This window comes from Salmo salar, chromosome ssa03 (genome assembly GCF_905237065.1).
Source record: "Salmo salar chromosome ssa03, Ssal_v3.1, whole genome shotgun sequence".
NCBI classification, from domain to species: Eukaryota; Metazoa; Chordata; class Actinopteri; order Salmoniformes; family Salmonidae; genus Salmo; species Salmo salar.
In genome coordinates, this window is record NC_059444.1 from 84,150,663 (window position 1) to 84,178,235 (window position 27,573).

General features: G+C 44.1%; 1 protein-coding gene across 2 annotated transcripts in view; it reads left to right on the plus strand.

The window, feature by feature from the left end:
- Window positions 1-224: 224 nt before the first annotated feature.
- The window catches only part of LOC106593499 (phospholipid-transporting ATPase ABCA3), a 112,316-nt gene continuing 84,967 nt past the window's right edge, over window positions 225-27,573 (plus strand). The window contains exons 1-3 of one of the 2 annotated variants that reach the window (XM_045715660.1): window positions 225-522; window positions 9,269-9,363; window positions 20,491-20,749. In XM_045715660.1, coding sequence (XP_045571616.1) covers window positions 9,310-9,363; window positions 20,491-20,749 — 313 coding nt within the window. In that variant the 5' untranslated portion in view covers window positions 225-522; window positions 9,269-9,309. Of the gene's footprint in view, window positions 523-963; window positions 985-9,268; window positions 9,364-20,490; window positions 20,750-27,573 lie in introns of those variants that run through there. The other variant, XM_045715661.1, reaches the window with a different exon arrangement.

Sequence of the window (27,573 nt, forward strand, 5' to 3'; positions counted from 1 at the left end):
AGTATTCTTGCTTATATAATTATTGGACCATGCAATTGTCACAAGTTTAAATGACTATACAATAGCACCCTACCTACAGAATACCCAGAGACATGAGTTTCATGTCCCCAAATGACCCCTGTATTTCGAAAGAAAAGGGAACAGACGGTTATTGCTATTCGGGATCATTGGGACGTCCCGGACAGCCAAAACCCCCCACACAGCTGGTGTAGGGTCACGTGACGTTAGACAGGATCAGGCCACGTGATTGCATCTGTTGACGATTGTATCTGGATTTGCACAATGAATTCGGCCTTTCACTGTGTCTGGTGCAATGTCATCGCCTCCCTAACTGGCATTTACTGAGTAAAATACACAGGGCTGTCAACTGCACACATCCACAGCCTAACAAACGCAACCTCGGGTGTTGAGTCGAAAGTAAACGGAGAGGACATGTAAAGCCATCGTTTTAAAAAGGAGGAATTGTATACGCTGACTAAGGACAGCCCATGAAGTTCACATACCGAGCCTTGCTTTTATGAGGTAAGGTTGCCTTGCATTTGGAATGATTCAATAAGGGTTTCATAAAACTGTTTTTAATAGTTGTTCTGAGACTAAAATAAATGAAATATCATAAAGCAAACGTTATTAGGGGGAATTATTTGTTTTGGACCTGCTTCATCAGTATCGGGGATTGTCGTTTGTCCAATCATTTAGGCCAAATAATTCGGTTGGACCAATAACGGTGAAGACAGGAGGGCGTAATTTCTATGAAAAATACAGACGTAATATTTGCGTTACATCTATGATGTTCATATCAAGACCAACATCACTTGAATGTTTAGCTTAGTTTAGTCAGAAACTGACGTTCAAATTTCACATGAACGACAAGTCGTATATAATCTAACTGCATCAGTATTGCATTTGTAAATGCATGAAAGGGAAAGGGGGATACGTATTCAGTTGTACAGATGAAGGCATTCAGTTGAAATGTGTCTTCCGCAGGTAATGTCCTTTATCTAACCCTTATACAATGATTTAAAATGAAACATTAATAGCTTAATTCTAGAGTTTAGACAGAGTATTTGTTGATTTAAATGAATTTGGGTCTAATATTAGGCCATGAAAGAGATGCATTCATCTTTGAGATTAATGCCACTGCTTTTTCTATCATACATTCGTCTTTAATTAGATCTTCAGCACATTAACTTTAGCATGAAGACACTGCCTCAGAGACAGTTTTATTCCCTACCTTCCTCACCCACCCAATTAACTATTATTATTATTATTATTATTATTATGATGTGACCCTCCGCACGTTACACAAGAAGACACACTGACTATTGGCAAGAAATACAAGGGTTGATTGTTGTTTATATCTACCCTTAAACAGAGGGACCCTATTTCTTTGAGGCCAATCACAACAGCAGTCCCTTTGTCTAAACAGAAAGACGTAATCAGATTTATAGCAACTGAGGATAGAGATGCCTTATATTTCAAAAGGAAATGACCTGCCTTGCCTTCACACACAGTGAATGTAGTGGTGATATGACCGGCGCATGACGGTTGTCATCTGTCCACAGCAGACTGTTTATTGTTGCTCTCCAAGGCTGTTGAAACACAGTTTCAGGGCCATTGAAGTAGATTGACAGGAAAGGGTATGGCTCACAACTGGATAATACCCTTTTTACACCGCCGAGTGCAGCCGGGCTGAGCCAAGCTGTGCTGCACTGGCCCAGTTCTGCATCAAACATACACTACAAGCGCCTCCCGAGTGACGTAGTGGTGTAAGGCACTGCAATCGAAGTGCTAGCTGTGCCACTAGAGATCCTGGTTCGAGTTCAGGCTCTGTCACAGCCGGCCGTGACCGGGAGACTCATGGGGCGGCGCACAATTGGCCCAGCGTCGTCCGGGTTAGAGGAGGGTTTGGCCGGCGGGGATGTTCTTGTCCCATTGCGCACTAGTGACTCCTGTAGTGGGCCGGGCGCAGTGCACGCTGACACAGTCGCCAGGTGTACAGTGTTTCCTCCGACACACTGGCTGGGTTGTGTTTCGGAGGAAGCACAGCTTTTGACCTTCGCCTCTCCCGAGTCCGTACAGGGGGTTGCAGCAAAGGGACAAGACTGTAACTACCAATTGGATACCACGAAATTGGGGAGAAAAATGGGTAAAATAACATACACTACATGACCAAAACTTTGTGGACACCTGCTCGTTGAACATCTCATTCCATAATCATCAGCATAAATATGGAGTTGGTCCCCCCTTTGCTGCTATAACAGCCTCCACTCTTCTGGGAAGGCTTTCCACTAGATGTTGGAACATTGCTGCGGGGACTTGCTTCCATTCAGCCACAAGAATTGGTGTGGTCGGGCACTGATGTTGGGTGATTAGGTCTGGCTCGCAGTCGGCATTCCAATTCATCCCAAAGGTGCCTAGCACAAACCATGAATAACAGCCCCAGACTTTACAGTTGGCACTATGCATTGGGGCACGTAGCGTTCTCCTGGCATCCGCCAAAACCAGATTCGTCTGTCGGACTGCCAGATGGTGAAGCTTGATTCATCATTCCAGCGAATGCGTTTCTAATGCTCCAGAGTTCAATGGCGGCGAGCTTTACACCACTCCAGTCAACGCTTGGCATTGCACATGATGATCTTAAGCTTGTGTGCGGCTGCTTGGCCATGGAAACCCATTTCATGAAGCTCCCGACGAACAGTTCTTGTGCTGACGTTGCTTCCAGAGGCAGGTCGGAACTCAGTAGTGAGTGTTGCAACCGAAGACCGAACGGTCCCATTCTGTGAGCTTGTGTGGCCTACCACTTCGTGGCTGAGCCTTTGTTGCTCCTAGACGTTTCCACTTCACAATAACAGCACTTACAGTTGGCCGAGGCAGATCTAGGAGGGCAGAAATTTGACCAACTGACTTGTTGGAAAGGTGGCATCCTATGATTGTGCCATGTTGAAAGTCACTGAGCTCTTCAGTAAGGCCATTCTACTGTCATGTTTGTTTATGGAGATTGCATGGCTGTGTGCTTGATTTTATATACCGGTGAGCAACGGGTGTGACTAAAATAGCCGAATCCACTCATTTGCAGGGATGTCTGCATACTTTTGTATGTATTATGTAGTTGCCGGAACAGTGCGTTTCGTGTCACGATAGTATGAAAACTGTATAATAGCTAAGGACGGCCAAACACCAGAATCAAATCCAATCAAATGTTATTGTTCACATGCTCCGAATACAACAGCTGTAGACTTTACCCTGAAATGCTTACTTACGAGCCCTTTCCCAACAATGCAGAGTTAAAAAGTAAGAGAATTAGCAAATAAAAAAAATTGTAACACAATAACGAGGCTATATAAACTCAGCAAAAAAAGAAATGTCCCTTTTTCAGGACCATGTCTTTCAAAGATAATTCATAAAAATCCAAATAACTTCACAGATCTCCATTGTAAAGGGTTTAAACACTGCTTCCCATGCTTGTTCAATGAACCATAAACAATTAATGAACATGCATCTGTGGAACGGTCGTTAAGACACTAACAGCTTACAGACGGTAGGCAATTAAGGTCACAGTTATGAAAATCGAGGACACTAAAGAGGCCTTTCTACTGACTCTGAAAAACACCACAAGAAAGATGCCCAGGGTCACTGCTCATCTGCGTGAATGTGCCTTAGGCATGCTGCAAGGAGGCAAGAGGACTGCAGATGTGGCCAGGGCAATAAATTGCAATGTCTGTACTGTGGGACGGAAACCAAACCAGCTGCGCGCGTGCGCCATCGTGCATAAATGTATTTTGTCCCTCCACACCAAACGCGATCACAACACACAGGTTAAAATATCAAAACAAACTCTGAACCAATTACGTCGATTTGGGGACAGGCCGAAAATAATTAAACATTTATGGCAATTTAGCTAACTAGCTTGCACTTGCTAGCTAATTTGTCCTTTTTAGCTAGCTTGCTGTTGCTAATTAGCTAATTTGTCCTGGGATATAAACATTGAGTTATTATTTTACCTGAAATGCACAAGGTCCTCTACTCCGACAATTAATCCACGCATAAAACGGCCAACCGAATCGTTTCTAGTCATCGCTCCTCCTTCCAGGCTTTTTCATCTTTGAACTTATATGGTGATTGGCATCTAAACTTTCATAGTATTACCACGACGACCGACAACACAGTTCGTCTTTCAATCACCCACGTGGTTATAACCAATGAGGAGATGGCACGTAGGTATCTCCTTCTATAAACCAATGAGGAGATGGGAGAGGCAGGACTTGCAGCACGATCTGCGTCACAAATAGAACTGACTTCTATTTTAGCCCTTGGCAATGCAGATGCTCGCGAGCAGTGAGGGTGCAATAATTGAATAATATAGATTTCAAAATGTATTTTCCACCTTCGTGCACGTGACGCGAGCGGTGTAGTCAGGGTGTAAGATGGCGCTTCAGGGAGACAGGACGGACAGCTGATCGACCTCGCAGTGGCAGACTACGTGTAACAACACCTGCACAGGATCGATACATCCGAACATCACACCTGCGGGACAGGTACAGGATGGCAACAACAACTGCCTGAGTTACACCAGGAATGCACAATCCCTCCATCAGTGCTCAGACTGTCCGCAATAGGCTTAGAGAGGCTGGACTGAGGGCTTGTAGGCCTGTTGTAAGGCAGGTCCTCACCAGACATCACCGGCAACAACGTCGCCTATGGGCACAAACCAACCGTCGCTGGACCAGACAGGACTGGAAAAAAGTGCTCTTCACTGACGAGTCGCAGTTTTGTCTCACCAAGGGTGATGGTCGGATTTACGTTTATCGTCGCAGGGATGAGCGTTACACCGAGGCCTGTACTCTAGAGCGGGATCGATTTGGAGGTGGAGGGTCCGTCATGATCTGGCGCGGTGTGTCACAGCATCATCGGACTGAGCTTGTTGTCATTGTCTGCAATCTCAACGCTAGAGGTCGACCGATTAATTGGAATGGCCGATTAATTGGGGCCGATTTCAAGCTTTCATAACAATAGGTCATCGGTATTTTTGGCCGCCGTTTTTGTAAAAAAAAAATTGTATATTTTTTTTTTTGTACACCTTTATTTAACTAGTCAAGTCAGATTAAGAACACATTCTTATTTTCAATGACGGCCTAGGAACGGGGGTTAACTCCCTTGTTCAGGGGGGATTAGTTTTTGCAACCTTCTGGTTACCAGTCCAACGCTCTAACCACCTGCCTTACATTGCACTCCACGAGGAGCCTGCATGGCAGGCTGACTACCTGTTACGCGAGGGCAGCAAGAAGCCAAGGTAAGTTGCTAGCTAGCATTAAACTTATCTTATAAAAAAACTATCAATCTTAACATAATCACTAGTTAACTACACATGGTTGATGATATTACTAGTTTATCTAACGTGTCCTGCGTTGCATATAATCGATGCGTTGCCTGTTATTTTATTACATTTACATTTAAGTCATTTAGCAGACGCTCTTATCCAGAGCGACTTACAAATTGGTGGATTCACCTTATGATATTCAGTGGAACAACCACTTTACAATAGTGCATCTAAATCTTTTAAGGGTGGGGGGGGGTTAGAAGGATTACTTTATCCTATCCTAGGTATTCCTTAAAGAGGTGGGGGTTTCAGGTGTCTCCGGAAGGTGGTGATTGACTCCGCTGTCCTGGCGTCGTGAGGGAGCTTGTTCCACCATTGGGGTGCCAGAGCAGCGAACAGTTTTGACTGGGCTGAGCGGGAACTGTGCTTCCTCAGAGGTAGGGAGGCGAGCAGGCCAGAGGTGGATGAACGGAGTGCCCTTGTTTGGGTGTAGGGCCTGATCAGAGCCTGAAGGTACGGAGGTGCCGTTCCCCTCACAGCTCCGTAGGCAAGCACCATGGTCTTGTAGCGGATGCGAGCTTCAACAGGAAGCCAGTGGAGAGAGCGGAGGAGCGGGGTGACGTGAGAGAACCTGGGAAGGTTGAACACCAGACGGGCTGCGGCGTTCTGGATGAGTTGTCAATTTATCATTGAATCATAGCCTACTTCGCCAAACGGGTGTTGATTTAACAAGCGCATTTGTGAAAAAAGCACTGTCGTTGCACCAATGTACCTAACCATAAACATCAATACCTTTCTTTAAAATCAACAAACAAGTATATATTTTTAAACCTGCATATTTAGCTAATATTGCCTTCTAACATGAAATTGTGTCACATCTCTAGCGTTCATTGCACGCAGAGTCAGGGTATATGCAACAGTTTGGGCCGCCTGGCTCGTTGCGAACTAATTTGCCAGAATTTTACGTAATTATGACATAACATTGAAGGTTGGGCAATGTAACAGGAATATTTAGACTTAGGGATGCCATCCGTTAGATAAAATACGTAACGGTTCCGTATTTCACTGACAGGAAAAACGTTTTGTTTTCGAGATGATAGTTTCTGGATTCGACCATATTAATGACCTAAGGCTCGTATTTATGTGTGTTATTATGTTATAATTAAGTCTATGATTTGATTTAGCAGTCTGACTGAGCGGTGGTAGGCAGCAGCAGGCTCATAAGCATTCATACAAAACAGCACTTTTGTGCGTTTTGCCAGCAGCCCTTCGCAATGCATTGCGCTGTTTGACTTCAAGCCTGTCAACTCCCAAGATGAGGCTGATGTAACCGATATGAAATGGCTAGCTAGTTAGCCGGGTGCGCGCTAATAGAGTTTCAAACGTCACTCGCTCTGAGACTTGGAGTGGTTGTTCCCCTTACTCTGCATGGGTAGCGCTGCTTCGAGGGTGGCTGTTGTCAATGTGTTCCTGGTTCAAGCCCAGGTAGGAGCGAGGAGAGGGACGGAAGCTATACTGTTACACTGGCAATACTAAAGTGCCTATAAGAACATCCAATAGTCAAAGGTATATGAAATACAAATCGTATAGAGAGAAATAGTCCTATAATTCCTATAATAACTACAACCTAAAACATCTTACCTGGGAATATTGAAGACTCATGTTAAAAGGAACCACCAGCTTTCATATGTTCTCATGTTCTGAGCAAGGAAATTAAACGTTAGCTTTTTTACATGGCACATATTGCACTTTTACTTTCTTCTCCAACACTTTGTTTTTGCATTATTTAAACCATATTGAACATGTTTCATTATTTATTTGAGGCTAAATTGATTTTATTGATGTATTATATTAAGTTAAAATAAGTGTTCATTCAGTATTGTTGTAATTGTCATTAATATAAATAAAAAAATTGTCTGATTAATCGGTACCGGCTTTTTTTTGGGTCCTCCAATAATCGGTATCGGCGTTGAAAAATCATAATCGGTCGACCTCTACTCAACGCTGTGCGTTACAGGGAAGACATCTTCCTCCCTCATGTGGTACTCTTCCTGCAGGCTCATCCTGACATGACCCTACAGCATGACAATGCCACCAGCCATACTGTTCATTCTGTGTGTGATTTCCTGCAAGACAGGAATGTCAGTGTTCTGCCATGGCCAGCGAAGAGCCCCGATCTCAATCCCATTGAGCACGTCTGGGACCTGTTGGATCGGAGGGTGAGGGCTAGGGCCATTCCCCCCCAGCAATGTCTGGGAACTTGCAGGTGCCTTGGTGGAAGAGTGGGGTAACATCTCACAGCAAGAACTGGCAAATCTGGTGCAGTCCATGAGGAGGAGATGCACAGCAGTACTTAATGCAGCTGATGGACACACCAGATACTGACTGTTACTTTTGTTGTTGAATCTTATGTTCATACAAATATTTATGTTAAGTTAGTGAAAATAAACGCAGTTGACAGTGAGAGGACGTTTCTTTTTTTGCTGAGTTTACAAGGAGTACTGGTACTGAGTCAATGTGCAGAGTTACAAGGTAATTGAGTTAATACCGTATTTACATGTGGGTAGGGGTAAAAGTGACTAGGCAATCAGGATAGATAATAAACAGAGTAGCGGCAGCATGTGTGAAAGTGTTTTTCTACCCAATTTTTTTGGTATCCAATTGGTAGCTACAGTCTCATCGCTGCGACTCCCGTACGGACTCTCGAGAGGCGAAGGTCGAGAGCCATGGGTCCCCCTAAACACGACCCAACAAGCGTACTGCTTTTTAACACAATGACCGCTTAATCTGGAAGCTAGCCACACCAATGTGTCGGAGGAAACACCCTGCGACCTTTTGGTCCCAGACTTGGCGCTTCGGTACTGCTTGCCATACGGTAGCAGAGTGAAGTCTATGGCTTGGGTGGCTGTGGTCTTTGACAATTTCTAGGGCCTTCCTCTGACACCGCCTGGTATAGTGGTCCTGGATGACAGGGAGCTTGGCCCCTGTGATGTACTGGGCCATCCGCACTATCCTCTGTAGCGCCTTGCGGTCGGATGCCAATCGGTGATGCAGCCAGTCAGGATGCTCTCAATGATGCAGCTGTATAACTTTTTGAGGATGTGAGGGCCCATGGTCATATCTTTTCAGCCTCCTGAGGGGGAAGAGGCGTTGTTGTGCCCTCTTCACGACTGTGTTGCTGTGTGTGGACAATGTTAATTCCTTAGTGATGTGGACACCGAGGAACTTGAAGCTCTCGACCTGCTCCACTACAGCCCTGTTGAAGGGATGAAGACATGTTATTTTAGATGGGTGTGATAGGTGTGTGGGGTTGTTCTTCTTAATGGTGTCTGAACACCCATAGTTCATCCCAATTTTCTCAACATTCCATTGAATTGGTATATTATAACCTTTTTCCTGTCTGTTTGCCTGTCATAGGCCTACTCTGTGGAGGCAGTCCGAAAACATTTAAACAAGCATGTCCTGTCAACACTCACTTAACAAACTAGGTTCAACTGGTTTGGTGAGCGCTTGTCAACAGTATACTTTTTGCTTAGTGTTTTCTTCTCTTGCGTTTCTTCTCACCCTCTCTTCTCATGTCCTCCATTGAGCTCAAAGTCATCATTCCCCAGTTGTCAGACTCAGACAGTGTTTCTCTTTCCCCACTTCAAATTCCTTTTGCAGAACCCGGAATTATGTTTTCTGATTGTGTTTGATATGTACAGTCTATGCAAATACCGAGCAGAGAAACATCCAGTTTCAGTTCTCTTTTTTGCTAGTTTGATTTTCTTTGTTTACATTATGAAATGATGGTTATCTGTAGGTGAAAACCTCTGTGGAACAACTGTGTTTGGTAGGATTGCTCAAGTACAGGCCCTGGCAAATTTCCGTCAACACACCAAATACATAGATAAGCCCAGTTCAGAACCAGATAAATGTATTAACTGAACATTTCTCTTTTTGTCTGTCCAGGTCCTGCTGTAGTTCTGGTCTGTCTCCAGTCTCCTGTCTAAATGGCGATAGCACGCCAGTTTGGATTACTATTGTGGAAGAACTACCTTCAGCAGGTGGGTGGTGTGGTGTGGGGAGAACTGACTTCAGCAGGTGGGTGGTGTGGTGTGGGGAGAACTGACTTCAGCAGGTGGGTGGTGTGGTGTGGGGAGAACTGACTTCAGCAGGTGGGTGGTGTGGTGTGGGGAGAACCGACTTCAGCAGGTGGGTGGTGTGGTGTGGGGAGAACCGACTTCAGCAGGTGGGTGGTGTGGTGTGGGGAGAACCGACTTCAGCAGGTGGGTGGTGTGGTGTGGGGAGAACCGACTTCAGCAGGTGGGTGGTGTGGTGTGGGGAGAACCGACTTCAGCAGGTGGGTGGTGTGGGGAGAACCGACTTCAGCAGGTGGGTGGTTTAGGGGATATTGAATGTAAATGTTCAAGGGGTAGCTACAGTTATCCATCTGAATAAGATCTATAACTTTATTGTGAGTTGTACTTTGCAGAGAATGAAATGTGTACAGTACTATTTAATAATAATAATACTAATAATAATACATAGGACTTATATATTGCTTTTCAAGGACCCAACGTCACTTTACAATTTTAAGAAAAACAAAAAACAGGAGTGAAGACATCAGACTTAACAAAAACATGAATAAAGAGAGGGGTTGGCTCAAAGAAGGTAAAGAGTATGATGTTTCAGTGTATGGGGAGGGTTGGGATTTGGATACAAACCTGGTTTAGGATAAGGGGTGGGATTGTGGTTGTATACAAAACTGGTTTAGGGTAAGGGGCGGGATTGGGGTTGTATACAAAACTGGTTTAGGGTGAGGGGTTGGGGTTGTATACAAAACTGGTTTAGGGTTCGATAGTGGACTGAAGGGAGGGAATTCCAGAGCCTAGGAGCAACCCTGGAGAAGGCCTGTTGCTGAAGCTCTTTAGCTTCGACCTGGGGATGACAAGGTGGCCTGCAGTGGTGGAACAGAGTGCGTGTATGGGTTGGTAGGGGAGAAGGTCTGAGATGTAAGGGGGGTTAAGGTGGTGAAGGGCTTTGTAGGTCAGAAGGAGGATCTTGTAATCAATGCGTTGGGAGACAGGGAACCAGTGGAGTTTACGGAGGACATGGGTGATATGCTGCCAGGATTGTGGGTGAGGAGTCGGGCTGCAGAGTTTTGAACCATTTGAAGCTTATGGAGGGAGCTTAAGTTGCAGTAGTCAAGACGGGGGGAGATGAGTGCATGTATTGTTTGTCAAGACAATGAGTTACAAGGAGTTAGCATGATAGCACAAACAGATCTGGGACCAGTCTAGTTTGCAGATAAATTAAGTCAATTCAGGAAGTGTTTCAATTTAAAACTTTTGAAGTAGCTTTTCATTTAAATGAGAAATTATTGATAATATATGCAAATGTTTTCTATTCCTGAATTGGAATTTCAGTGTACTTCCTCACTTCAATTCGAATTGACCCCAGCTCTGTCTCCAACATTGATTTATCATGTGACAAGTTAATTTACAGGTTAGCGATGGGATATGAGAGCCTGGTGCGTGTCTTGGCTGTCACGTTGTTGTTACACTGAAACGTGTTAAGGTGGAGGTCAAAAAGTACCCTGCGGTCTTTTGTTTTCCAAATGATATATTGAAATGGTAACTTTGCCATCCCACCACTGTAACCCCTAGGTTTCATGGTATCCACTAGGTTTCATGGTAACCCCTAGGTTTCATGGTAACCCCTAGGTTTCATGGTAACCCCTAGGTTCCATGGTGTGGATGAATTGACCAGTTCTTTAAACGACTGTTGTGAGTGATTTAATATGGGATGTTTTGATATAGCCACCTATCCAAGCTTTGTCCTTTCACAAATCCTGGGCCTGTATTTGTAAAGTGTCTCAGAGTAGGAGTGATGATCTAGGATCAGTTTAGCCTTTTCAATAGTAATACATAAGATTACATGGACCTGATCTTAGATCAGCACTCCTACTTTGAGACTCTCTATGAATACGGCCCCTGAAAGGTATCTCTGACGACCCTCAGTCTTGATATATCGCCAAGCATCATGCTGCATTGAAACCGGAGGTGGTGAAACACATTGGGCTGGGATATTTATTCACTGATGAAAGATTGAATTGAATGGTAAGTAAATACACTTCTGTAGTCTTTCTTGTGTGTGTGTATATAAGACGTGCTGGTGTGTTTGGGTTTGTTTCACAGTAGTTTGGGCTGTTTATTAACGATAGCTCTTCACAATGGCTCTCATATCAAAGACTTAGTCAAAACCCTTCCCAAATCTGGGAGGGTGGTTGCACAATGAAACACACACACACACGACAATGTCACACCACAGTTCCTCGTGTTAGTGTGTGTGTTAGTGTGTGTAGTTGCTTCCATTTCCTGCTTTCTGCCTCCCTTTTAAGATTGTTGTTTCATTACCATTAACCCACACTCCTGGAGACTCCATTGAGCCCAGGCAGGAAAAGGATCTCTATCTTGGCCCCATCACAGAGACACTGCAGAGTGCATGTGAGGTTCATACCAGGGATTGACCCAGAGAGAACTGCTCTGTGAGGGTCACAGTGGGTCAAAGTCTGTATTCAAAAATGATCTCAGAGTAGGTGGAGTAGTAGGAGTGCTGATCTTGGATCAGGTGAAACTCTGTCTATGTAATAGTATTCCTTTAGATCTAAAAGGCAACATTTATCCTATATTAGCACTCCTATTGTTGAGACTTCTAGCTCACTCAGGAAAAGAGGAAAAAAAAAAAATGTATAGATAAAAGAGAAGCAAATGGGTCTGATGTGTTCAATTAAATGGGGAACGAGTGATTTCTTTAAGTTTCTTAGATGCTCAGATATGTTACGTTATGTGCGCATGCGCAGCTTCACTAGAGACTTAAATTACAGCACCTGGTAATCACTTGACCGCAGACAATCATCAGGAGCACACAGCCCGTTGGTTTATGACCTGTGGTCATTTGATTTAAAATAAAATTAAGGACAAAACACGAGTCATGACATTGTGTGCTTCCTGGTGAGCCTTTTCGGAGGGCTAAATAACGAAAAATCCGAACACCTATTGTGAGACTATTGTTAAAGTACATAGTTAGCTGACTATTGTTAATACAGACCCTAAAGTACATACAGTGAGGGGAAAAAAGTATTTGATCCCCTGCTGATTTTGTACATTTGCCCACTGACAAAGAAATGATCAGTCTATAATTTTAATGGTAGGTTTATTTGAACAGTGAGAGACAGAATAACAACAAAAAAATCCAGAAAAACGCTTGTCAAAAATGTTATAAATTGATTTGCATTTTAATGAGGGAAATAAGTATTTGACCCCCTCTCAATCAGAAAGATTTCTGGCTCCCAGGTGTCTTTTATACAGGTAACGAGCTGAGATTAGGAGCACACTCTTAAAGGGAGTGCTCCTAATCTCAGTTTCTTACCTGTATAAAAGACACCTGTCCACAGAAGCAATCAATCAATCAGATTCCAAACTCTCCACCATGGCCAAGACCAAAGAGCTCTCCAAGGATGTCAGGGACAAGATTGTAGACCTACACAAGGCTGGAATGGGCTACAAGACCATCGCCAAGCAGCTTGGTGAGAAGGTGACAACAGTTGGTGCAATTATTCGCAAATGGAAGAAACACAAAAGAACTGTCAATCTCCCTCGGCCTGGGGCTCCATGCAAGATCTCACCTCGTGGAGTTGCAATGATCATGAGAACGGTGAGGAATCAGCCCAGAACTACACGGGAGGATCTTGTCAATGATCTCAAGGCAGCTGGGACCATAGTCACCAAGAAAACAATTGGTAACACACTACACCGTGAAGGACTGAAATCCTGCAGCGCACACAAGATCCCCCTGCTCAAGAAAGCACATATACAGTGCCTTGCGAAAGTATTCGGCCCCCTTGAACTTTTCGACCTTTTGCCACATTTCAGGCTTCAAACATAAAGATATAAAACTGTAATTTTTTTGTGAAGAATCAACAACAAGTGGGACACAATCATGAAGTGGAACGAAATTTATTGGATATTTCAAACTTTTTTAACAAATAAAAAACAGAAAAATTGGGCGTGCTAAATTATTCAGCCCCCTTAAGTTAATACTTTGTAGCGCCACCTTTTGCTGCGATTACAGCTGTAAGTCGCTTGGGGTATTTCTCTATCAGTTTTGCACATCGAGAGACTGACATTTTTGCCCATTCCTCCTTGCAAAACAGCTCGAGCTCAGTGAGGTTGGATGGAGAGCGTTTGTGAACAGCAGTTTTCAGTTCTTTCCACAGATTCTCGATTGGATTCAGGTCTGGACTTTGACTTGGCCATTCTAACACCTGGATATGTTTATTTGTGAACCATTCCACTGTAGATTTTGCTTTATGTTTTGGATCATTGTCTTGTTGGAAGACAAATCTCCGTCCCAGTCTCAGGTCTTTTGCAGACTCCATCAGGTTTTCTTCCAGAATGGTCCTGTATTTGACTCCATCTTCCCATCAATTTTAACCATCTTCCCTGCCCCTGCTGAAGAAAAGCAGGCCCAAACCATGATGCTGCCACCACCATGTTTGACAGTGGGGATGGTGTGTTCAGGGTGATGAGCTGTGTTGCTTTTACGCCAAACATAACGTTTTGCATTGTTGCCAAAAAGTTCGATTTTGGTTTCATCTGACCAGAGCACCTTCTTCCACATGTTTGGTGTGTCTCCCAGGTGGCTAGTGGCAAACTTTAAACAACACTTTTCATGGATATCTTTAAGAAATGGCTTTCTTCTTGCCACTCTTCCATAAAGGCCAGATTTGTGCAGTATACGACTGATTGTTGTCCTATGGACAGAGTCTCCCACCTCAGCTGTAGATCTCTGCAGTTCATCCAGAGTGATCATGGGCCTCTTGGCTGCATCTCTGATCAGTCTTCTCCTTGTATGAGCTGAAAGTTTAGAGGGACGGCCGGGTCTTCGTAGATTTGCAGTGGTCTGATACTCCTTCCATTTCAATATTATCGCTTGCACAGTGCTCCTTGGGATGTTTAAAGCTTGGGAAATCTTTTTGTATCCAAATCCGGCTTTAAACTTCTCCACAACAGTATCTCGGACCTGCCTGGTGTGTTCCTTGTTCTTCATGATGCTCTCTGCGCTTTAAACGGACCTCTGAGACTATCACAGAGCAGGTGCATTTATACGGAGACTTGATTACACACAGGTGGATTATATTTATCATCATTAGTCATTTAGGTCAACATTGGATCATTCAGAGATCCTCACTGAACTTCTGGAGAGAGTTTGCTGCACTGAAAGTAAAGGGGCTGAATAATTTTGCACGGCCAATTTTTCCGTTTTTTATTTGTTAAAGTTTGAAATATCCAATAAATTTCATTCCACTTCATAATTTTGTCCCACTTGTTGTTGATTCTTCACAAAAAATTACAGTTTTATATCTTTATGTTTGAAGCCTGAAATGTGCCAAAAGGTCGAAAAGTTCAAGGGGGCCGAATACTTTCGCAAGGCACTGTACATGCCCATCTGAAGTTTGCCAATGAACATCTGAATGATTCAGAGGACAACTGGGTGAAAGTGCTGTGGTCAGATGAGACCAAAATGGAGCTCTTTGGCATCAACTCAACTCGCCGTGTTTGTAGGAGGAGGAATGCTGCCTATGAACCCAAGAACACCATCCCCACCATCAAACATCGAGGTGGAAACATTATGCTTCAGGGGTGTTTTTCTGCTAAGGGGACAGGACAACTTCACCGCATCAAAGTGATGATGGAGGAAAAAAGTATTTGATCCCCTGCTGATTTTGTACATTTGCCCACTTACAACGAAATGATCAGTCTATAATTTGAATGGTAGGTTTATATGAACAGTGAGAGACAGAATAACAACAAAAAAATCCAGAAAAACGCATGTCAAAAATGTATAAAATGATTTGAATTTTAATGAGGGAAATAAGTATTTGACCCCTCTGCAAAACATGACTTAGTACTTGGTGGCAAAACCCTTGTTGGCAATCACAGAGGTCAGACGTTTCTTGTAGTTGGCCAACAGGTTTGCACACATCTCAGGAGGGATTTTGTCCCACTCCTCTTTGCAGATCTTCTCCAAGTCATTAAGGTTTCAAGGCTGACGTTTGGCAACTTGAACCTTCAGCTCCCTCCACAGATTTTCTATGGGATTAAGGTCTGGAGACAGGCTAGGCCACTCCAGGACCTTAATGTGCTTCTTCTTGAGCCACTCCTTTATTGCCTTGGCCGTGTGTTTTGGGTCATTGTCATGCTGGAATACCCATCCACGACCCATTTTCAATGCCCTGGCTGAGGGAAGGAGGTTCTCACCCAAGATTTGACGGTACATGGCCCCGTCCATCGTCCCTTTGATGCGGTGAAGTTGTCCTGTCCCCTTAGCAGAAAAACACCCCCAAAGCATAATGTTTCCACCTCCATGTTTGACGGTGGAGATGGTGTTCTTGGGGTCATAGGCAGCATTCCTCCTCCTCCAAACACTGCAAGTTGAGTTGATGCCAAAGAGCTCCATTTTGGTCTCATCTGACCACAACAATTTCACCAGTTGTCCTCTGCCAATGAACATCTGAATGATTCAAACTTCAGACGGGCATGTATATGTATTCTTGAGCAGGGGGACCTTGCGGGCGCTGCAGGATTTCAGTCCTTCACAGCGTAGTGTGTTACCAATAGTTTTTTTGGTGACAATGGTCCCAGCTGCCTTGAGATCATTGACAAGATCCTCCCGTGTAGTTCTGGGCGGATTCCTCACCGTTCTCATGATCATTGCAACTCCACGAGGTGAGATCTTGCATGGAGCCCCAGGCGGAGGGATATTGACAGTTCTTTTGTGTTTCTTCCATTTGCAAATAAACGCACCAAATGTTGTCACCATCTTTATCATGCGTTTTTCTGGATTTTTTTGTTGTTATTCTGTCTCTCACTGTTCAAATAAACCTAACATTAAAATTATAGACTGATCATTTCTTTGTCAGTGGGCAAACATACAAAATCAGCAGGGGATCAAATACTTTCCCCCCCCACTGTAGCTGACTATTGTTAATACAGACCCTAAAGTACATAGTTAGCTGACTATTGTTAATACAGACCCTAAAGTACATAGTTAGCTGATGCGAGGAGTTCATTGTAAGGGAACTAGGGGAAAATGGAACTTATACAGTAGAAAAGATGTTAAGTCTATGATTTAAGAGTATTAATAGATTCATTGCTTGAAAGTTTGCTCGCATTCTTTTTGCATCCAAAATGTCAAAAAATTGGTAGGGGTAAAGCCATTTGAATTCAATCATAGATGACATTTAAGAATCATTTCTATATAGTCTAGAATTCAATGTCAGTTTGATCTTGTTTGTTTTGCGTATTGATCCCTCACTATAAAGAGCATCGGGATGCTTTGGATGTGATTTATTTTCAGTAACTTTTAACCCTAGATTTCCATAATTTTGGATTCCTCTATTAGATAGTATACTGTGTGTATCATACTGTAGGTGTTCTGAGATTACACATGGTCTTCCTTGTATCAGTAGATGATTTGTTTCCCCTTCATGTTTTGCCAGGGTTGTGTTCATTAGGGCACACTGTATTAAAACGTTTTGTGCAATGGAAAACAAAAACTATTCTTACTGGACCAATCCAGGTAGTCCTTCCCTGTTTCAATCTGTTTTTCTGTTTACTCCTGAATGAGCACAACCCAGACCTCGACATTCGACGCTAGCTGGACTGTAGCAGGCTGTGTAACTCGTATCTTGTTCAACTGGTTGTGCATTATTCCCTGTGGAACAGAGTTCATATCAAATTTCATTTGTCACATTCTTTGTAAAAAAACAAAAAAAAACAGGTGTAGACTAACAGTGAAATACTTACTTATGGGCCCTTCCCAACAATGCAGAGGAGAATAAATAGAACATTTCTAGAAAAATTATATCACGAGGAGTAAATACATAATGAGTAACCATAACTTGGCTATCTACACGGGGTACTAGTGCCGAGTCGATGTGCAGGGTTACGAGGTACAATGAATTTGTAAAGTATTCAGACCGCTTGACTTTTTCCACATTTTGTTACGTTACAGCCTTATTCTAAAATGGATTCAATTGTTTTTCCCCTCATCAATCTACACACAATACCACATTATGACCAAGCAAAAACAGTTTTTTAGAAAAAACGGAATATCACATTTACAGAAGTATTCAGACCCTTTACTCAGTACTTTGTTGAAGCACCTTTGGCAGTGATTACAGCCTCGGGTCTTCTTGGGTATGACGCTACAAGTTTGGCACACCTATATTTGTGGAGTTTCCCCCATTCTTCTCTGCAGAACCTCTCAAGCTCTGTCAGGTTGGCTGGGGTGTGTCGCTGCACAGGTATTTTCAGGTCTCTCCAGAGATGTTCGATCAGGTTCAAGTCCGGGCTCTGGCTGGGCCACTCAAGGACATTTAGAGACTTGTCCCGAAAGCCACTCCTGCGTTGTCTTGGCTGTGTACTTAAGGTCGTTGTCCTGTTGGAAGGTGAACCTTCGCCCCAGTCTGAGGTCCTGAGCTCTCTGGCACAGGTTTCCATCAAGGATCTCTCTGTACTTTGCTCTGTTAATCTTTCCCTCGATCCTGACTAGTCTCCCAGTCCCTGATGTTGAAAAACATCCCCACAGCATGATGCTGCCACCACCATACTTCACCTTAGGGATGGTGCCAGGTTTCCTCCAGACGTGACGCTTGGCATTCAGGCCAAACATTTTAATCTTGGTTTTATCAGACCAGAGAATCTTGTTTCTCATGGTCTGAGAATCTTTAGGTGCCATTAACTCCAAGCAGGCTGTTATGTGCCTTTTACTGAGGAGTGGCTACTGTCTGTCCACTCAACCATAAAGGCCTGATCGGTGGAGTGCTGCAGAGATGGTTGTCCTTCTGGAAGTTTCTCCCATCTCCACAGAGGAACTCTGGAGCTCTGTCAGTGTGACCATCGGGTTCTTGGTCACCTCCCTGACTAAGACCCTTCTCCCTCGATTGCTCAGTTTGGCCGGCCGGCCCGTTCTAGGAAGAGTCTTGGGGGTTCCAAACTTCTTCCATTTTAAGAATGATGGAGGCCACTGTGTTCTTCGGGACCTTCAATGCTGCAGAAATGTTTTGGTACCCTTCCTCAGACATGTGCCTCGACACAATCCTGTCTCGGAGCTCTAAGGACAATTCCTTTGATTTTTACTCTGACATGCACTGTCAACTGTGGGACCTTATTTAGACAGGTGTGTGCACTGTAATTGAGGTAGATGCTGTATGTACATATAGGTAGGGATAAAGTGACTAGGCAGCAGGCTATATAATAAATAGTAGCAGCAACCTATGTGACGAGTCGGTGCATAAAGGGTGAATGCAGATAGTCCGGGTAGCAATTGGTTAACTGGATCCTGTTGGTTCCAGACTTGGTGCATCAGTACCGCTTGCCGTGTGGTAGCAGAGCGAACAGTCTATCACTTGGGTGGCTGGAGTCTTTGACACTGCTTGGTATAGAGGTCCTGGATGGCAGGGAGCTCGGCCCCAATGATGTTCTGGACAGGACGCGCTGCCCTCTGTTGCACTTTGAGGTCGGATGCCAAGCAGTTGCCATACCAAGCAGTGATGCAGCCAGTCAAGATGCTCTCTATGGTGCAGCTGTATAACTTTTTGAGAATCTGAGGGCCCATGACAAATCTTTTCAGCCTCATGAGGGGGAAGAGGCATTGTCGTGCCTTCTTCACAACTGTGTTGGTATGTGTGTGGACCCTGATAATGTTTTAGTGATGTGGACACCGAGGAACTTGAATTCTCGACCTGCTCCACTACAGCAATGTTGATGTGGATGGGGGCGAGCTCGGCCCTCTGTTTCCATTTAGTCCACGATCAGCTCCTTTTTCTTGCTGACATTGAGGGAGAGGTTGTTGTCCTAGCACCACACTGCCAGGTGGCTTACCATTTCCCTGTAGGCTGTTTCATCGTCGGTGATCAGGCCAACCACAGTTGTGTCGTCAGCAAACTTAATGATGGTGTTGGAGTCATGGGTGAACAGGGAGTACAGGAGGGAACAAAGCAAGTACCACTGAGGGGCAACCGTGTTGAGGGTTAGTATGGCGGATGTGTTGTTGCCTACCCTCACCACCTTGGGACAGCCCGTCAGGAAGACCAGGATCCAGTTGCAGAGGGAGGTGTGCAGTCCCAAGGTCTTAGTGATGAGCTTGGAGGGCACTGTGTTGTTAAACGCTGAGCTATAGTCAAGATTAAAAATGTCAGTGAAGACACTTGCCAGCTCGTCAGCGCATGCTCTGAGCATGCAACCTGGTAATCCGTCTGAATGTTTTACTCACATCGGCTACGGAGAGCGTGATCATACAGATCCAGAGCAGCTAGTGCTCTCATGCATGGTTCAGTGTTGCTGGCCTCGAAGCGAGAATAGGAATTTAGCTTGTCTGGTAGGCTCACGTTAATCTTTGTAATCCATGATAGTTTGCAAGCCCTGCCACATCCGAGGAGCGTTAGAGCCGGCATCGTAGGATTTGATTTTAGTCCTGTTGTCCCAGTACCATTGCCAAGGGGACTCGGTGGCCCCATGAAACTGTCTCTTGGATACTGTTGTACGCTATAGTACACACTCACTCTGTATGGCAATGTCTCCAGAAATATCTGTTTAGGTTCAGCCCTGACCTGTGAGAATGAGATGAGTTCATCTCCACTGTGATAATTGAACACTGTCCAAGCTGCTGCTTTCTCCAGCCACTGTACAAGGGGTGGCCTTCACATATCTTATGAGCAGAGGAACTTGTGAAATGCACCGTATCTCTCCTATGAGCGTTCAAATAATTGATGTCTCAACTGATCTGGTCAAATGGCAGCTTGGACATTTCATCTAACATTAAATCACCAATTTTCTTCTGAAACTATGGAAATGTACATTACACTACTGCTAATGGATAGTTTTTCCAGTCTGAGCCACGTCCGGTGTCAAAGGTCATAGAGAGAATTCATATTCCATAGTAATCACTTTGATTTACTAAGTCCAGGCTTTTGATGATTTAGTTGACGAATATTCTGTCATGCACAGCTCACTGATCTCTCTCCCTCTCTTCTCTCCTCTCCTCTTTCTAAAATCTTGGCTGATGTTCCTCTACCACTTTGTTTCTTTCCTCTGCCAATACATCCTTTCTCTCCCCCCCTACAGAAGCGTCAGATCCTGGTGACTCTCGTGGAGATCACCCTGCCCCTGCTCTTCTCGGGAATTCTCATCGTGCTGCGCGAAAACGTGCCCTTCAAGGACTACCCCAACGCCACACTCTACCAGAGCTTCTCTGTGGATGGCCTGCAGTACCCACTGGACAACTACCATCACTACCAGTTGGCCTACGTGCCGGGCAATGCCAGTGTGGTGCGGCGGGTGGCGGAGGACGTGCAGCGCAGCCTGGACCCCGTCATCAGTTCAGGTGAGTAAAGGAGAGAGTGTGAGGGCTGTGGAGAGCATAGAAACATAATGGTGACGAGGACGTGGCAGAGTGGAACTTTTAACCATGGTTGTAGCCATATGGTTCTGATGATGTGATGATAATAACGATGATGGTTTAGATGGGAACGGATGATGATGTTGAGTATGACTAAAACCTCTGAACACAAGATGTTCCTCATGCTGGAGAAAACATACCGTCTTTAGCATGAAAACAAGCTCAGTTCTGCCAGTGTAAGTACATCCTACAGTGAGAGGCCATCTCATAGACAGAAGATGGAGTTGGTCTGCCAAGTCTTTGTAGAAGAGGCTCCGTCTGTCTGTCCAGCCTGTGTCTGTGTTCTGTTGTGAGGTGACTGGGACCTAATCTCTGTGCTGGTCACTGTGTCCTGCATGGAGTGGTAGCTTATAATGCATACAAAAATGGATGGAAAACCTAATGCAAATGTACAGTTTAGCTTGGGTTGCCCAGGTGTAGTCAGTGTGTCATTGTCTCGAACAGAGAACATTATTTGCTTTGATGAGTTCAAGTTCATTTGGGGTTACTTACAGCGTGTTTGTGTGACAGCTTGTTACTGCATCCTGCTCTGTGAATGATGACCCCTCCGCTGCCCTTATCTGTTCAGAGGACAATTGTATCATTTAAGTCCAGATTTGTGAGATTCTATAAGCATGGACCTGTAAAGATCATTGGCTATAGTGTTAAAGAAAGCCCTGAGCATTTGAAACCCAGTCACATACAATACTGTTACTGTAATGACCCCACTTTCCCTGGAAAGCAAAGCCCACATTGCCATTCATCGAATTGAATCACACTTTTGTGCCACTGTAGGTAAATTATCTCTTCCTGTGGCTTGCATTTTGCCAATTACACTCTATGCTAGGCATTAGCGGTGGATGTTGCTGTTTCTGTAACCAGTGGCACAGCTTTGATACTGTAAAGGCAAATCTCTATTCAATAGGAATCTACTATGTTATAGTTAAACCTGTTTCACTCCCTTATGTGTTGTTGTACTGTTGTAGGCTGATCTATTCAATATAAATCAAAAAATGTTGTTATTGTAGGCCCAGTAGCCTGTTATGGTAGGCCCTACTGGGCCTGTTATAGTAGGCCCTACTGGGCCTGTTATAGTAGGCCCTAAGTAGGCCCAGTAGCCTGTGCCACTGCTTTGATGCTATTGCAGATATACAGGTAGCTGCCAAAATATAAAAATGTGGAAGCAGGTGCTTCCATACAGGTGTGATTCCTGAGTTAATTAAGCAATGAACATCCCATCATGCTTAGGGGCATGTATAAAAATGCTGGGCAGGGAATTTATTTTGGCTACCATAGCTATGCCATCCGTTTTGTCACCAAATCCCCTTATACTACCCACCACTGCAACCTGTATGCTCTAGTCGGCTGGCCCTCGCTACATAATCGTCGCCAGACCCACTGGCTCCAGGTCATCTATAAGTCTATGCTAGGTAAAGCTCCCCCTTATCTCAGTTCACTGGTCACGATAACAACACTCACCAGTAGCACGCGCTCCAGCAGGTATATCTCACTGGTCATCCCCAAAGCCCACACCTCCTTTGGCCGCCTTTCATTCCAGTTCTCTTATGCCAGTGACTGGAACGAATTGCAAAAAATCGCTGAAGCTGGAGACTTATATTTCCCTCACTAACTTTAAACATCAGCTATCTGAGCAGCTAACCGATCGCTGCAGCTGTACATGGCCCACCTGTAAATAGCCCACCCAATCTACTTACCTCATCCCCATATTGTTTTTATTTACTTTTCTGCTCTTTTGCACACCAGTATTTCTACTTGCGCATCATCATCTGCTCATCTATCAACTGGATGTTGTTGTGGTAGTATAGCATGTACCACTCTGCTATATAACTGGATATTGTTGTGGTAGTATAGCATGCACCACTATGCTATATAACTGGATATTGTTGTGGTAGTATATCATGTACCACTATGCAGCATGACTGGATGTTGTTGTGGTAGTAAAGCATGTACCACTATGCAGTATGACTGGATGTTGTTGTGGTAGTATAGCATGTACCACTATGCTATATAACTGGATATTGTTGTGGTAGTATATCATGTACCACTATGCAGTATGACTGGATGTTGTTGTGGTAGTAAAGCATGTACCACTATGCAGTATGACTGGATGTTGTTGTGGTAGTATAGCATGTACCACTATGCAGTATGACTGGATGTTGTTGTGGTAGTATAGCATGTACCACTATGCTATATAACTGGATGTTGTTGTGGTAGTATAGCATGTACCACTATGCTATATAACTGGATGTTGTTGTGGTAGTATAGCATGTACCACTATGCAGTATGACTGGATGTTGTTGTGGTAGTAAAGCACGTACCACTGCCCTGGTGTGATTGTAGGCTCGCATACCAGCCTCAGCTGTCCTGGGAATACTGGTTCCTCCAGAAATGGCGCCTGACTCCTCAGGCAACATGTATGGCCCTGCCAGTCTCTTCACTATCTGATTCAGATGGGGAGGCGGGGGAGATGGAGAGGAGCTCACCCCCGTAGCCTGTCAGTCTGGTGCCGCAGGACGGATGGCACACACACACACACACACACACACACACACACACACACACACACACACACACACAATAGCCCATCTGAGGTCAACGCTCTGAATAATTTAGATTGTGAGAGGAGGGGGAAGGGAGCGGTCACTATGGAGGTTTAGAATGTCATGCATGTAGAATAACGCTTAACAGGGTATGACACGTTAAAATGTATGCACATCTTGTAATAGATTATACAAATACACTTTACAAAAATATAAATGCATCATGGAACAATTTCAGCGACTATACTGAGTTCATAGTAGGATATCAATCAATTGAAATAAATAAATTAGGCCCTAATCTATGCATTTCACATCACTTGGCAGGGGCGCAGCCGTGGGTGTGCCCACGCACTGGGGAGTTTTTCCCCACAAAAGGGCCCCACTCAGATGATCCCGCCAGGTGAAGAAGAGGATGTGGAAGTCCTGGGCTGGTGTGGTTACACGTGGTCTGCGCTTGTGAGGCCGGTTGCCAAATTCTCTAAAATGACATTGGAGGCGGCATATGGTAGAGAAATTAACATTAAATTATCTGGGAACAGCTCTGCTGGACATTCCTGAAGTCAGCATGCCAATTTCATGCTCCCTCAACTTGAGACATCTGTGGCATTGTTGTGTGACAAAACTTTAGAGTACACTTTAGTGGCCTTTTTTTGTCCCCAGCACAAGGTGCACCTGTGCATTGATCATGCTGTTTAATCAGCTTCTTGATAAGCTGCTGCTGTCAGGTGGATGGATTTTCTTGGCAAAGGAGAAATGCTCACTAACAGGGATGTAAACAAATTTGGGCACACAATTGGAGAGAAATAAGCTTTTTGTGTGTATGAAACATTTCTGGGATTTTTATTTTACTTCAGCTCATGAAACATGGGACCAACACTTTACATGTTGTATTTATATTTTTGTTCAGTATAGAATCAATATGAAAAAGGGACAGGAAAAAATAAATAAACTCAGCAAAAAAAGAAACATCCCGTTTTCAGGATTTTGTCTTTCAAAGATAAATAGTTAGAAATCCAAATAATTTCACAGATCTTCATTGTAAAGGGTTTAAACAGTGTTTCCCATGCTTGTTCAATGAACCATTAACAATTAATGAACATGCACCTTTAAGACACTAACAGCTTACAGACGGTAGGCAATTATGGTCACAGTTATGAAAACTTAGGACACTAAGGAGGCGTTTCTACTGACTCTGAAAAACACCAAAAGAAAGATGCCCAGGGTCCCTGCTCATCTGCGTGAACGTGTCTTAGGCATGCTGCATGGAGGCATGAGGACTGCAGATGTGCCCAGGGCAATAAATTGCAATGTCCTTACTGTGCGACGCCTAAGATAGCGCTACAGGGAGACAGGACGGACAGCTGATCGTCCTCGCAGTGGCAGACCACGTGTAACAACACCTGCACAGGATCGGTACATCCGAACATCACACCTGCGGGACAGATACAGGATGGCAACAACAACTGCCTGAGTTACACCAGGAATGCACAATCCCTCCATCAGTGCTCAGACTGTCCACAATAGGCTGAGAGAGGCTGAACTGAGGGCTTGTAGGCCTGCTGTAAGGCAGGTCCTCACCAGACATCACCGGCAACAACGTCACCTATGGGCACAAACCCACCGTCGCTGGACCAGACAGGACTGGCAAAAAGTGCTCTTCACTGACGAGTCGCGGTTTTGTCTCACCAGGGGTGATGGTCGGATTCGCGTTTATCGTTGAAGGGATGAGCGTTACACCGAGGCCTGTATTCTGGAGCGGGATCGATTTGGAGGTGGAGGGTCCGTCATGGTCTGGGGCAGTGTGTCACAGCATCATCGGACTGAGCTTGTTGTCATTGCAGGAAATCTCAACGCTGTGCGTTACAGGGAAGACATCCTCCTCCCTCATGTGGTAGCCTTCCTGCAGGCTCATCCTGACATGACCCTCCAGCATGACAATGTCACCAGCCATACTGCTCATTCTGTGTGTGATTTCCTGCAAGACAGGAATGTCAGTGTTTTGCCATGGCCAGCGATCTCAATCACATTGAGCACGTCTGGGACCTGTTGGATCGGAGGGCTAGGGCCGTCCCCCCCCCAGAAATGTCTTGGTCCTTGCAGGTGACTTGGTGGAAGAGTGGGGTAACATCTCACAGTAAGAACTGGAAAATCTGGTGCAGTCAATGAGGAGGAGCTGGTGGCAGCAGATACCGACTGCTACTTTTGATTTTTAACTGTTTTAGAGTGAGAGGGCCTGTGTGTGTGTGGGCCTGAATACCAGTGCTCAAGATAAGATTAACAGATTTTGTTGAAATCTATGGGAGCGGTAGACAAATCTATAAATGAATAGAAAACATATTTTGAGCTCAAGATATGATATTGTTTGTTTTCCGTACCTGGAACACGGGGTGAAAGTGAGGCTTATTTCACAGCTGGCTGGCTTTCAAACCAGGGTAGTACAGAGAGAGGATCTGTCTGTCTGTCTTTGCGTGTGTGACTGTTCTGTTCCTGACACTTGTTTCTCTTCTTACTGTATGTCTCCATGTCAACTGGTAGAGTTCACAAGGTTAATTAAGGATCCGCCCCTTTTTTTCAATTTTCGCCTAAAATGACTTTCCCAAATCTAATTGCTTGTTGTTCAGGTCCAGAAGCAAGGATATGCATATTCTTGGTACCATTTGAAATGAATCACTTTGAAGTTTGTGGAAATGTGAAAGGAATGTAAGAGAATATAACACAATAGATCTGGTAAAAGATAATACAAAGAAAAAAAAACATTATTTTGTATTTTTTTTTGACCATATTTGAAATGCAAGAGAAAGGCCATAGTGTATTATTCCAGCCCAGGTGCAATTTAGATTTTGGCCACTAGATGGCAGCAGTGTATTTGCAACTTTTTAGACTGATCCAATGAACCATTGCATTTATGTATTTTTTTTTTCAAGACTGCCAAAATGTGCCTTATTTGTTTATTAACCTCTCTAGGGTCGGCGGGACGAAATCGTCCCACCTACGTAACAGCCAGTGAAATCCTGTGGCGCGTTATTCAAATACCTTAGAAATGCTATTACTTCAATTTCTCAAACATATGACTATTTTACACCATTTTAAAGACAAGACTCTCGTTAATCTAACCACACTGTCCGATTTCAAAAAGGCTTTACAACGAAAGCAAAACATTAGATTATGTCAGCAGAGTACCCAGCCAGAAATAATCAGACACCCATTTTTCAAGCTAGCATATAATGTCACAAAAACCCAGAAGACAGCTAAATGCAGCACTAACCTTTGATGATCTTCATCAGATGACAACCCTAGGACATTATGTTATACAATACATGCATGTTTTGTTCAATCAAGTTCATATTTATATCAAAAACCAGCTTTTTACATTAGCATGTGACGTTCAGAACTAGCATACCCCCCACAAACTTCCGGTGAATTTACTAAAAATTTACTAAATTACTCACGATAAACGTTCACAAAAAGCATAACAATTATTTTAAGAATTATAGATACAGAACTCCTCTATGCACTCGCTATGTCCGACTTTAAAATAGCTTTTCGGTGAAAGCACATTTTGCAATATTCTAAGTAGATAGCCCGGCATCACAGGGCTAGCTATTTAGACACCCAGCAAGTTTAGCCTTCACCAAACTCCGATTTACTATTAGAAAAGTTTGATTACTTTTGGTGTTCTTCGTCAGAATGCACTCCCAGGACTTCTACTTCAATAACAAATGTTGGTTTGGTCCCAAATAATCCATAGTTATATCCAAACAGCGGCGTTTTGTTCGTGCGTTCAAGACACTATCCGAAAGGGTAAAGAAGGGTGACGAGCACGACGCATTTTGTGACAAAAAAATTCTAAATATTCCATTACCGTACTTCGAAGCATGTCAACCGCTGTTTAAAATCAATTTTTATGCCATTTTTCTCGTAAAAAAGCGATAATATTCCGACCGGGAATCTGCGTTTAGGTAAAAAGACGAAAGAAAATAAAGCACGGGGTCGACTTCGTACGCGCCTAAGCCCATTGTCCTCTGATCGGCCACTTGCCAAAAGCGCAAATGTGTTTCAGCCTGGGGCTGCCTCGATATCATTCAGCTTTTTCCCGGGCTCTGAGAGCCTATGGGAGCCGTAGGAAGTGTCACGTTACAGCAAAGATCCTCAGTCTTCAATAAACAGAGACAAGAAGAACAAGATCTTGTCAGAGAGGGCACTTCCTGT